This window comes from Achroia grisella, unplaced genomic scaffold (genome assembly GCF_030625045.1).
Source record: "Achroia grisella isolate CSIRO2021 unplaced genomic scaffold, CSIRO_AGI_Agris_v1 utg702, whole genome shotgun sequence".
NCBI lineage: Eukaryota > Metazoa > Arthropoda > Insecta > Lepidoptera > Pyralidae > Achroia > Achroia grisella.
Window position 1 is genome coordinate 1,833,753 of NW_026712999.1, and position 13,988 is coordinate 1,847,740.

Below are 13,988 nucleotides of genomic sequence, written 5' to 3' on the forward strand. Positions count from 1 at the left end.
ATCGCGTTACCAAGACATTGTATGCCAATAGGACCTAAAAATTGACCTCCAGCGGTACTTTTATATTTTTTTTGTTCTTGCTTCATTTTGTTATTTATATTAAATGTTTATTTTATACAAATTATTCTTAGTTACATTTCCTCATTTCCATAATAACTAAATATCCTTTCCTTTGTTCAACTCCTAAGGGTCGTGTATTTAATAGTCTATCACGTTCCTTGAGAATTAGATTAAATTAAATTAAAAAAGGGTTTTTATAAATCTGACTAGTCATTCCTGAGATAGGGGTGTTTAGACAAACTCTTCAGCTTTTTTTTTATACAAACTCTTCACTCGCGATAATAGGGGTAATATTTTATTTATACTTCTATGCCTACGTCATAGTAGCATTATGCATGCAAAGTAAAACAAAGGATACGGCCCATTTGATGGAAAATGGTCTTTCTTAGCGGATGCCTACGTCTTAACATCTATAGACGCCTGAAATACTATGTGAGGTGAGTTATATATATATTTAAATGGTGGTAAAACAAGGATACGGCTCATTTGATAGTAAATGGTCACCATAGCCTATAGACGCCTGAAATACCAGAGGTGTTATGTGTGTGTTGCCGATCCTTAAGAAACCTTAAAAAAAATTCTCCTCCTTGAAAAACTTTGCTGTCGTCTCGTAAGAAAACCTCGCCATGTAGTTTATTCCACAATCTATGTGTACGCGGGAGAAACCTCCTCTGAAACTGCACTGTCCGAGTCCACTTAGGTTCTAGCGTGCGGGGATAAATTCCCTGTCGATGGCGAGTGCGCTGGTAAAAGGTAGCATCATTATAGCATACATTATGTACTTGTAATACAAAATATTGTTCAAGAACCTATAAAATAACCTACCTAATATATAACAGTAAAGTGGCAATACCAGTGGCGACCACAAAGTACCCTATTATTAATACTGTGGTTCTAATTTACGATTACGATTGACGTCGTAAAATCCGTATTGGTAATAACCACCAAATTCTATTAACCCAGCGCCGTAATACCAAAGTATTGATATTGTATCGAACGATCAGTTTCGAGACAAAGAAATATATATCTACGAAAAGCGTTCAATTTTGAACTCTAGTATTGGCCGCATAAACTATCAATTATCAAAAATAAAATATTTCTGATGTGATATTATCATATATATCGTTTGATAAACGATCAGTTTCGAGACAAAGAAAACAAATATCTATTAAAAGTAGTTAAAAGAAGAAGTGACGTGTGATGACGATGTCAATTATCAAAATAATTAAATTATTTTCAAATTCCGAATGATTAATTACAAAGTGCACAATAATTAAATACATTATGAATTATATTAATAAGATTAAATTATTATATGTATATTATATAATAAGAAATATAGATGTAAAATTAAAAAAATATTGAGAAATAAATTTACATAACATATATTTAAATTAACAACGATTGCATTTAAAATAAAAATAATATATATAGTTACTGTTACTTGCTACATTTAATTATTTTAAAGACGTATTTTTTTTTTGGCATTGACTTATAAATTACTAAACTAAATAACCGATACTTTAACAGTAGAGAACCTATATATTCTTTCTTCCTTTTAAAAGCAATATATATTTTTTGTAATTATTACTACAAATAAACAAATGCTGCTTTTTGAAACATATCTAATAAATACAAAATTTTATGTTTCAAAAAGCAGCATTTCACGGATAACGTGAATTTTTAAAATGAAAAACAAAATATGCTTTTGTCTATGGATTGAGGGCAAACAGTGTAATGTTTGTCAGGAAATGAGACTGAGATTGTAATCATAATGAAGGGAAGGATCTGAATATGATATAATTTAAACGTAGAGTAAACACCATTATTAAATACTGGCGTTGCGTCCCGGCCTCGCGCGGGTGTAAATATTATAATATGTATATATTTTTTAATACAATATTAAAAAAAAAGTTTTTATACGAAAGAAAATTGGAAACATATTAAGTATTTTTATAATGTATCCATTAAATGATCGTCATTTAGTATTAAAAATAAGTATAATAAATTAATATAAGGAAGTAGTGACAATGGCGGGGACAAAATAGGTCGATGGGCACACTATGAAATTCACTACATACAAGGTGATTCAGGAAGCGATCCTAGGCGCTCCTTATCACTTTGTATTATTGTCCCTAATCTTACTACCGTATGTAGATCTTTTATGGCTATTGTTTATTTTAGCTGATAGCTAAAATCATGGCCATTTAGACAAAGTCGATGGTATAAGTTAGTCTGATATCTGATATCCTTTGTAAATCAAACATACCGAAAGTTTCAGCTACGTATTTATTTCCTGTGATAGCGGTGACACCGTCGCTATTATACCTTCAAGTTGAGTAGGAAGTCGCTCCCCAATAAATAATACACGTTTATTGCCGTTTTTATTGTTATTGGATTGGCTTGAGAGACCCAAGGGGTATTGATGTCGTATCGCCTATTTTTCTCGGCGATAAAAACTTGGTAATAGAAAATACACTTTACTTTTTATAGTTCCGCTGTCGGTACTTAGATTTAAAACTGATTCCAATTCCATAGTTCATAAAGTTCTTTGTTATTTTCGTGTCTACTTTTGTTTCCGGTTATTTCTTGATCACGCTTGACATCACTTCGCACTTTAACTTCGAATCTGTATGATTCAATTATATTTATGATTATTATGATTGTTAATTTATTTACATCATAGCAAAATTAAAAATGTAGGTACTCTTAATTTCATTTAAGGCGATAATTTCATATAGCTATGAAGGTTGGTAGTAAGTCATATGTATATATATATTTATTATTTTGATAAACTTCCCTAAATAATGCAACTTCTTACGATTCATGAAAAAATAGTAAGAAAATTTTGAATTTATAATAACAGTTAATACAGTCGTTAATCTGTTAAAAAACTGACAGCAACTGCTTGTCGTGTACAAATCCCTTATGTTAGTTCACATATCTATTTAAGTCCATTAAGATATACAAGTTGTTATATTTTCCTTGACTTGAATAACAGACTGAATAATTTTTAATTTTTAATTTAGGAAAACGGTCAGTTGACATAATATTCCAGCATCTAAAAAGTATTGTGTTATTAATTATTTTATGTATTTGGAAGGGCTAACAAGGCGATATCCCACTTCATGGTAAGCGGTTACCCTCCTCTATATAAATCTCGTTATCATGTGACACCCGTGATACCACATGTGCATTGCCATTCCAGAGCATTAAAATGATGCCTATTATCCTATAATTTCACTATCTAATATGTATACTATAACCGAAATACAGCTTTCAAAGCAAGTTCGACGACTGAAATAAGTAGGATTATGGATTGAGAGACTAAATACTTTTTACCTCTGGTAAATTATCCGTCCATTTGCCATCCTTAACCGTATAATTCCTCGTGGAATGGGCGACCTTAGGCGTTAATATCAAAGGGCTGAGGGAACGCGGAAAATAAGCGAAAAAATAACAAAAAAACGATCTCAACCTGCGAGAAACGTAGACCCGCGCAAATAATACAGATGTCACGTAAATAAAGAACTTTCCTTTTTCTACAAAATAAGAGGCACGTTCCCTCGTATCCACTTTCTCTATACAGTTCATGATTTGTTAGGCAACGCTAGGGATCGCTGCCTATAAAAACGTCGAAAGCTTTATAACTGTAAATAAAGATTGACAAATGACATACAACCAACGAAAAGATTTATTGATGAAAACGAAGCCATAAAGCCGTTTTCACGTCAAAGAACACGCGTAAAAGCATAATATATATATACACACCGCTATATAGTTTGGTGAACTTTTTAATTTATGATGCTATCCGTGTTGCAAGTAATTTTAAAAGTACCCGTTATGCTAATGTACACATGTTTGTGATATATTATGAGACAGATTGCTGTGACATGGGATACACTTACTTATGACATTCGATACATATGCGTATGATCTATGATACCCATATACACGTTGTTATGTTTTCTATATAACTTTTTCAATAAAGAATATTTTTACGTAGGTAGTTAATGCACACAAACCGGTAGAGGTAAACTTCTACCGGTTTTTGTTGTGATAAATCAGTCATTTCAGTCATGTCAGTTCAATCAAACCCCATGATTTTGACTAAACAATCCTTTAAATATTAATCTACAATATGTATACAATAGGGTACTAAATTTTATTTAAATACGCCCAATAGTTTTTTTCATAGCAGAGTAACAAACATAATTTTTTCCAAGCTAACATATTTTTTGGTTTTTAAAAAACAACTTTATAATTTATAAATAACAATAATATTTAATTTATGCCTTCTAACTACGTTAAAGAGATTATTATGATCGTAACAATCCATTAACATCCCACCCGTAGAGTACGGGTCTCTTTGTCCCGTCACAATATTGCATACTTATATAACAATTACCATACGCTTACTATACAATTAGGTAAATTTTTTTTTTCGAATTACTGTACTATAATACAAAGACGTCACACCTGGGCATAGTCTTACCTATTTTCGCCGCCATACAATGTGCATTGCAATATGTGTTTCGATTGTAAAGTGAGATTAAGCAGTGAAATTACAGGATACAAAGACATGACTTAGTTCTCCGGAATGGTAATGCATCGTGGTATCACGGGCATCACATGATAACATGATGTCCGTAGTGCTGTTCATCTATGTGGGTGACGGTTACATCAGATGGGGAAGCATTTTTGTCCATTGAATAAAAATAAACGATTTTTTAATAAGTTTGTCAGTCATGAGAGCTGTAGCATACATTCAGATTTGATATATTAATGTAGTCATTTCAGATACGTTTCTAAATAAGACAGGCAACACGAAATGAACAGGTCTGTAATTTCACGCGGTCAACACAATGCCAGTCATATTTTGTGTTTGTGTTATGACAGTGCTATTCTAGAATCTATTGTCGATTCATTTATAATCTATTTTTATTCGTAGATAGGTGATTATTTGAGGTTAAAAAACTGCAAATAAAATTATGTATATATGTAATTAAAATTATAATATTAAGTTTGACTAAAAGTCAAATTATTATTACAAGTTTTCTTTTTATTCTATGATGGTTGCAAACAAGGATGCGGTCCGTCTGATGGTAAATGGTTACCGTAGTCTATGGACGCCTGAGAAGCCAGGGGTATCACGTGCGCGTTGCCGACTCCTAAGAAACCCTCATATATCCTTCTTGAAAAACCCCATGCTGTAACCTTGTGAACAAACAATCAAATCTTTCTTCTTTGTAATATTATTAGATACAGAAAATATTAAGGGTAAGGATGATCGAAGTAATGAACTTCAGCGTAGAGTAAACTTATATATGACGACTAATTTATATACATACCTATGAAAGAAGAAAACATGGAGTATGTTAGTCTACAAACAATGGTATAAAAGTAAGGCATTTAAGAAGTTCTATAATATAAATAGAAATTATACGATAAAATTATTTCTAATAAATAAGGTAAACTAAATATCTAGTAGGTAGATTTCCATTTATGTTAAATTATTGGTATCGAAACAAATTTCAAACAAAAAGTCAAACTTACTACTTTATTATTAGGCGGAGGAAATAATTTAGTACTAAGTTAGATACAAATTTATATAGAAAAAACTCTGGTAAAGAAATAAAAGTAACATGTATAACTATAATAATAAGTATGCTAAATTATGTATAAACAACTACAGCTGTTACACGCCACTTCGTCTGCACATTCTCATTGTATTTCATACACTTTCAGTTATTTTTTTCGAGCTAAATGATATGTCAAGAAAAGAAGACTTATGGAGTCTGAAGGAGCGGGTGAAGGTCAACACCTACCTGATGAATACGACTTTAATCTTATAGGACTAGGGTTCGAACATCGACTTAGGCCGTCGTAATTTCGATGCTCATTTGAATGGGACAGGAGATCGATTGAAGGGGCGAATCAGCGAGCGACTGCACATCGTTTATATAGATTCTATACTACTTTGCCTTTTCACTTCTACTTTTATACTACACTATTTCATAATAATTCATAGTATATATTTATATTTGATGGCCTCAGTGTTCCAGCACACCTAGCCTTACTTCCGATGGTCGCGGGCAATGGCAACGGTAACGGCACAAACATTTGTATTCATGAGTATGATTGTTTGTATCCGTCCGGTTGTCTTCTAATTAATTTACGTATGTATTTACGAAAAATATCTATGTGTATGTATCAGTTATCTAACCACTAACACAAGCTTTAGCTAGCTTAACTTGGTTCTAGATGGCGCTGTGTGAATTGTCCTAAGATTATTATTGTTATTTAACCCTAAAAACTATTTACATAACATGGTGTGCGCAACAGCTGTCACTTAGAAGTTATCTCCACTAAAATCTTTTTCATAGGTCATTTTATATTAAGTTAACAATGCCTTTGCGTAATCAGATTATCCGAGGCATTATGAGTCCATTAAGGAAAACATCGCGATAAAATTTGTAGAAGTTAGATGATAAAATCTTTATGGGCATGCTATATTTTTTAGCATACCAACATGCTGAAGAATAAGAAGGAACATATGTCAATATTTTCCACTTAAACATCAACATGTTTAAATGGGAAATGATGAAATACGTATTAAAAGAACTGTGTATATTACTTTTAAAACTTATGTTCGATTATGCACTAATACACACACACACATACACAAACACACACACTATATTTACACACAAAATATTACACACTACATTTTCTTTATGTCTGACTAGTGGTTCAACTGGCTTTGCCCTGGTAGTCATAATTTAACATGTCGAATTTTGTATATATTAACATAGCAAATATTAGTCTTCTTCTGTCGCTTTAGAAAATGGAACGTCGAAACTATAGTGGTGATATTGTTATGTTTCTTTTTACGAGGTTATACACATTCTTCTTGAACATTCATCAACTCACAAAACTATATAATATTTTTTATTATAATTACTACACGCAATAGTCCTCCATTAGACATAGTAATAAAAGAAATCAACACCAGAGCTGGTACAAAAAGAATTAAAATCAAATAAGTACCGTCCATTTTCGCTGAAACCATGTTTTAACAGAGGTTAATGTAGAAGGGACCCACAGTAATTCACCCGATTCTGCTTAGTACCCTTCTTCAATTTAAATATTAATCGAATTAAGCGCCTCTGTTTATTTTGTCTTGAAAAACAGACCGATAAAACCCAACGCAAACACATAATCACATTAAGCAGGTAGATTAAGACAATACTTTACACAGATCCACGTTTGAAATTTATTACGCAAACAACGTAGTTGGACCCTTGTGGAAGATTAAGTGCTTTATTATCTAAGTAACAATAAAGAAAAGAAAGAGTCCACATCATCTTCTTTTTTTGGAATGGAACAATATAAACATAATGTTTACGATCTCGCATAAAAACTGTCCTTATTAACTAAAAAGCTTGGTTACATAAATACAAAAGGAAAGTATATTGCAATGTATTTATTGACGTATACACAATATTGTTGTGTAAGATTGAATTTGTCCCGGATTACGGTTCCATAGTAACGAGTTCCGGCCAAACAGAATACTTGAATAAGGAAACATAGTCGTTCTCTTTGAAGAAAATGAAATTCATAAAGAGAAACTTTATACACTAATTGGGAAAGATGTAACACGATTCGTTAAAATTATTTGTAAAGTGTATCCTAATTATAGCCTTAAATATAAGCAGATAAATACAAAACAGACAATGAATGAAGCTCTGGAACAAATCCACCCGGAAAATATTTCGTGAACTTTTTTATAATTCCAAAGTAATAAAGAAAGTAATTAAGCCGCTCATTATTATTAATCAAACATCGAATTTTTCTTATGGAATTTATTGGAATTTGAAGATAAAAAGGGACTGGAATACTTTAGGTACGATATCATCTTCATTTAAATGTGCCCGTGGGACTTTTTCATAAAAGAATGTGGAAAGAAAATACATAAACAAGGGGAGTATAAACGAATACCTTTTAACGATAATGAGATATTATGTGTTTTAGCCGTAATAGTATTCAGATAAGGACTCGGGGCCCAGGCTAATATTAAATAAATAAATATCTTATATCCGTGGCTTTATTTATTATTGGAAAATTTTATTACCTGTCACGAATACTAATTTTGTGCCTATAGATAAAGTAACTTCAATTGAAATTATTATTAGCTAGACAGTATTATTTACTATACGCCTGCCTTTTTGAAAACGACATGTAAAACCTTTTTTTATATCGCAAGAAACATACAGCTCTATGTTAGCATGTAACACTCAAACAAATCTGAAAGAAACTTATAAAATCCATCAATATCTAAAATTCTAATATCTGAAATATTTCTTTTTATAATTACAATATAATTAATTACTAGTCTTATGAATAATATAATTCATTTGAACTTTTATCAAATATGCAGTATACGGCATATAAATAACAAAATATTTTGACTTGAATAATAATAATTGGGTGACTTTTCGTTTCTCTAACCGACGCGATTCTACGACATCATATGTTATATGTATACATCATACATACCTATATTGTATTCAATTTAATATTTTTAATGAGACTTACCAATGAATATCAATGCGCAGGAAGTGACGACAGCACTGGATATCGGTGTCATAGTGATCATTTCGCTTGATCCTTCTTCTTGAATAGCCACTTTATTTCTAGCACATCATACATTTTATTTATTTACACTTTCACTTTTTACTTTGTCTTTTATTATTACAATTTATCATAAAAATTCTTTTATTCATTAATAACATTGTTATCATTGTTTCTACAAATTATATTTATTGTCAGTTAATTTATTTTGAACTTCAATTCCATGATCTTTTATTTCAGATTCAATTAAAGGCGTAATGTCATTAGAAGTATGTCCTTAATTGAATCCAGCCTTTGTTAAATTATTTGACACTTCTAACACTGCTCTATTGATCAATTTGTGTAGATTCCCAAATTGTCTGTTTCCTGCTGCTGCCTCTTCCGATGCTCCAAATTTCCTGAAACAAAGTGCCGTAATTTAATCAATGGCTGTATTTGCATACGATTTGCGTACCGGATGTGGCTGTGCGAAATTTTGGTTAGGCTCCAAATAAGATAAGCATATGTAAAGTGCAGTAAGAGTAATTTGTATAGTTTATGTTTGTAAATTTTGTTTTATAATTGTAAAATATAATTTAATTAAATTATATTTTACAATTACTTATACTCTGTAATATTAGGAGCAATGAGTATATATTGGCATAAAAATAATACGCGCAATAACTCTGTTATTAAAAAAGTGCCATGTAATCTCAGTTTAAGACAATGGATATATATATATATACACTGAACACTTAACCACTGACATCTTTAATTTTTAAAACCACATATATTATAGATATACTTATGGGCGTATGCGAACAGATATATTCATGAATAAAAAATCTAACATTTAATGCCGACAAAATCATTAACACCAGAGTTTCTTGTCTGTTCTAGGCTCAAACTACATTCTTAACTGATGATAGATTTCAATTATAATGTATGCACATGTATGCACGTATTATACTGACATAAATAAAGATGTTATGATTTATTTGATAAGATTTGTATTTCGGCATGAAATCACATCAACAAGACCTTAGATTAGAGTAAGTACCCTGACAAAAAAATAAGAAAACGATAGAACATGTTTACTAACTTTCATATGTGTAATGTTCGTATGTTATGTAATATAACACATAGAGCTCAATGCTCCAAATTGTTTGTAACCTTGATCAATCATTCTAGAATGATTGATTGTGCATTATACTCATACATTAGACGATAGGATTATTTTCAGTATTAACAGAAATATTATTTAGGTTAATGTCCAATATTAAATTATATTCTTGTTCTGTTATCACTTCCGGTTTTTCGATAGTAGTGGGGCACAAGATGGCGGCCTATGAACAGTGACTCATACAAAAAGGGCATTATAGGAGCAGCCGGCGAACGGAATGAAGTGAGTTGTGTGCATGTTTCTAATACATCTTCTACATTGAAAATATCAAAAACCATTTTCATAGATATTATTAATCATTTTATTTTAATTATTAAAACTGGTAGGCCGTTGTACCGTGGCATTAAACCGTAATTAAAAAAAAAATGTCAAAAGAATGTAAGGAGCGCTACAATAAATTCTTTTCATGAAATTGTTTGTCCTGACAGACTATCAACGCTCGGCCTAAACTTAATAGTTTAGAAAATAGATTTATTTTATAATGTAAGCCTATGGTAAGAAAGGATTTTGGAAAAGGCTCATGAGAAATTAGGCGTACTGGTAAACTAGCGGGAAACAGCAGGTCTAAATTAATTAGGCCAGTTTAGTTAAACGATAGTTTTTAACCTTTACACAGATGACAACAATGAACACTTGACATATTATCCCATATTTTACACCTATTTAAATGCTACGTAGTACGCGATGACCCCACCGGTTTCGCCAGGATTAATTTTGTTTGTTTTATCACCAATTAGTTCGTCATAAATAAAAACCACATTAAGCAGAGATTTAAAATTCGAACTCATGATGTGTTAAAAGCAGGTTGTAGCTATAGCAAACTGTTTTCAGGACATTACTTCCATGTTACTGCTGACTTTCATGACACATTTTCACTAGCTGACTGTACATTTTTACCGACATAATAGGTACTTGTAATAAAAGTAGGTCATAAATATAGGCGTCACACTCATGTGGCGTCCGGTGGAATTATTCAGGCACTATACATCAAAACCGGAGCGTATATCTTATGAGGGACCCACATGTAGGGATGACCGATATTCATAGTTGTTTAGTCGAATATCGATGTTTTGACATCGATTTACTTTTTGATAACATTGATACATCGATGACATTAAGAAACAAATCAATAACCGAAAAATGGGACGTCACAAATAAAATATTCGTGGACTAAAAATAAGTTTAACCGAGGAAGCGACATAGAAACAAGAACGCTGAGTCATTGATAGGTCAAGGAGCAACGTCGATGTATTTGCCATAAATATTTGTCATTCAATAATGATCATACATCAACACATATGGATCGATATCGACATCGATGTTTTTCTAATATTGATCATCCCTATCCACGAGTTTTTCAGTAGATAATATGTAAATATTACCCTCCAAGTTGACGCAAATATTATCCCGGGGCGAGATTTAAAAAGTTTGATGCAATGTTAATTTCCCAACATCAGAGGTAAAAAGCCTGTTTTGTATTTAAGCAGGTGTCTCTTGATTTTGTTTGAAACATTCGGAAACCTTGGCTCCATCCCGAGAACTCGTTACAAAGTTGCCCTCCAAACAAATTGAGTCAGTTGCAGACATAAAGATTTTTATTAAAAGTTTTAACCTGCGCCCGGAGGTAGCTACTTGATTGATAATTTAAATAAGGCGACCTATAGCTCTTAAACCTGTAAAGACGGGTTTATTAAAAAACTAATTGTTACATCTTCATAAACTTTCATCCCCAATTTCAAAATCATTAAAAGCCCTCCTATTAATATTAGTATGACCATGAAATACATTAAATGGATATATTTATATACAGTACTTAATCTTGCATACACATAGATAAAGCGTAATTCTGTTTAACCTTTGTAGAATGTAAAATAGTAACCAGTAAGGTAACCAAAATATAAAAATAATGATATTGATGCTTTCTTTTCCGGAACTTTTATAATATTTAAATATTATCGCGTCTATTTACATGATAGCATCTAAAGTACCAGTATACTGTTGGGATTAGACATTTCGTTTCTATGCATGCGGGTCTCTCCATATTATCACATAAAAATCGTTTGTTTTTCCCACTGCTAACATATTGTAGACACTATAATCTTGTCTCTGTAATATTCATTGTCCTACTACATAGAGTAATAGTCTCAGAGCATTTGTATCCTTTCTTTCTGTAAGGCTAGAAATTATTTTAAAGATAAATCAAAGAATGTTAAGTACAATTACATCGTCATCGCTGTTTTCTTGGAAGCTCAATACGATGCACTAACTTTACTAATTACTCCTAATTACAGCTTTTACTAATAACTAATTTTTGAAATTCTTAAGTAGAATAAAAATTACGTGATATTTCGATGAGTATTGTTGAAAGTACATTATATATATATATAATAAAAAGATATATATAAAAATTTATAAAATAAGAAAACACTTGATTTTATGTTTATAATGGATAAATTAAAAAATCTTTAATATAGACAGCTACGTTGCCTATTGCGGGCTTTGGGGTACATAGATACATAAAAAATAGAGAACCATGCGTGAATTACATGCGTGCGAAGTATAAGCTAGCTATAAAAAATGCGAAAATATATATTTTAGGGGACTTTATTTATCACATTTTTTAATTCACCAAATAATACCATTTAATTATATAATGAGTCTTTTAATTAATCAATAGTTTACTTATTAGAAAAATATGAATATATAGTATGCATGTGACACTCTAATATTCTGTGTACAGTTTTTTATTTATTTATTTATATTCCTAGTTTATTTATAAATAGACGTAGTTATTATAATTTTTGTTTGAAAACCAGACGAAGAGACGGCAGTATTAAATTCATAATTGCGGAAATGTAATTAAGGTTTCTTTTCATCGATGTTCTTTAGAAAAAAATTAATTAATACAACGGAATAAAATCGTATATTTTATAAGATTTCGTTAATTTTGTGCATGAAACTAATATATTTAATTATAAAATATTCCTAGTTATGAAATAGGTATAGAAATATATTTTTAATGAAGATTATTTCATTCATATAAAAAAAAACTTAATATCAACACTTTTGAATAGTCATATTTTTTTTATTACTATTACTCATTATGAAGATATGTCGTAGGTTGTTGTACTGTTAGCCTGTAGTATTTCATATGTAGTTGTAGTATTATTTCCAACCTTTCAGAATAGTGTCAAGTGACAGGAATGTACTCGCAATTAAAAGATTTCTTCTTTCACATTTCACACTAGTTTATTGCTATACTGAAATTAAAACAAGCGTCCATTTTTAATTTATAACTGGAATAGCACGTATGTACACCGCAGACATCATGTCATCATGTTTATTTCTGAGAACGAGGCACATGCTTTCATACTTTTACTCACATTAAGGTGAGTTGTAATCAAAATTATATTTGACTAAAATTGCTTAACGGTTGACATAGGTGAGACAGCGGTATCCACACAGACAACTTCGTGCAAAGTCTACTTTGATAAAAAATGCTTTTTGTACGACAATTAATTATCGTTTTAACTCCATAAATTCAGATTCAAAATATCTTTATTCATATAGGTCTAATACAGACTCTTATGATATATCAAATCTACCGTCAGTTCAAAATTATTTCGAGATGAGAAGAACATCGTACACAAAGAAAACATCCAGACCGACACAAACACTCATGAATACAAATGTTTGTGCTGTGCGAGGAATCGAACCCGCGACTATCGAAAGTAAGGTATGCTAAACCACTAGACCACCGATGCTGTCAAAATTTACAGCATACTCTGTAACCATCACAGTTTTCGCTCATTACAATATTTTAATAACATTATTTTAATTATAACATGTCATTACTAAATTTATAATAAGTTTCTCTAATGTTTAAAAATAATAATCCCTTGTAATAAATATCCGTATTCCATACGAGATAAAACAAAGAATTCTGTTTACGTTTACACAATTACCGGGCTAATCTAAACGTAGAAATCAGTAATCAGGCAAGCCTCATACCGAAAACACGAGCATTGATTGGTTCATTTAGTGGGGAACCGTAAGCAAACGATCAATGTACGCGTAATCAGTTCGTGTTAGTTTAGCCGATGCTTTTCAATTAAATATTCGATTGAATCCA

General features: G+C 31.1%; 1 protein-coding gene across 1 annotated transcript in view; it reads right to left on the reverse strand.

Moving 5' to 3' along the window:
- LOC131850160 (uncharacterized) overlaps positions 1-13,988 on the reverse strand; it is a 109,139-nt gene that overhangs the window by 60,330 nt on the left and 34,821 nt on the right. Inside the window, exon 2 of the mRNA XM_059200334.1 lies at positions 8,659-9,092. Coding sequence (XP_059056317.1) covers positions 8,659-8,719 — 61 coding nt within the window. The 5' untranslated portion in view covers positions 8,720-9,092. The remainder of the gene's footprint in view (positions 1-8,658; positions 9,093-13,988) is intronic.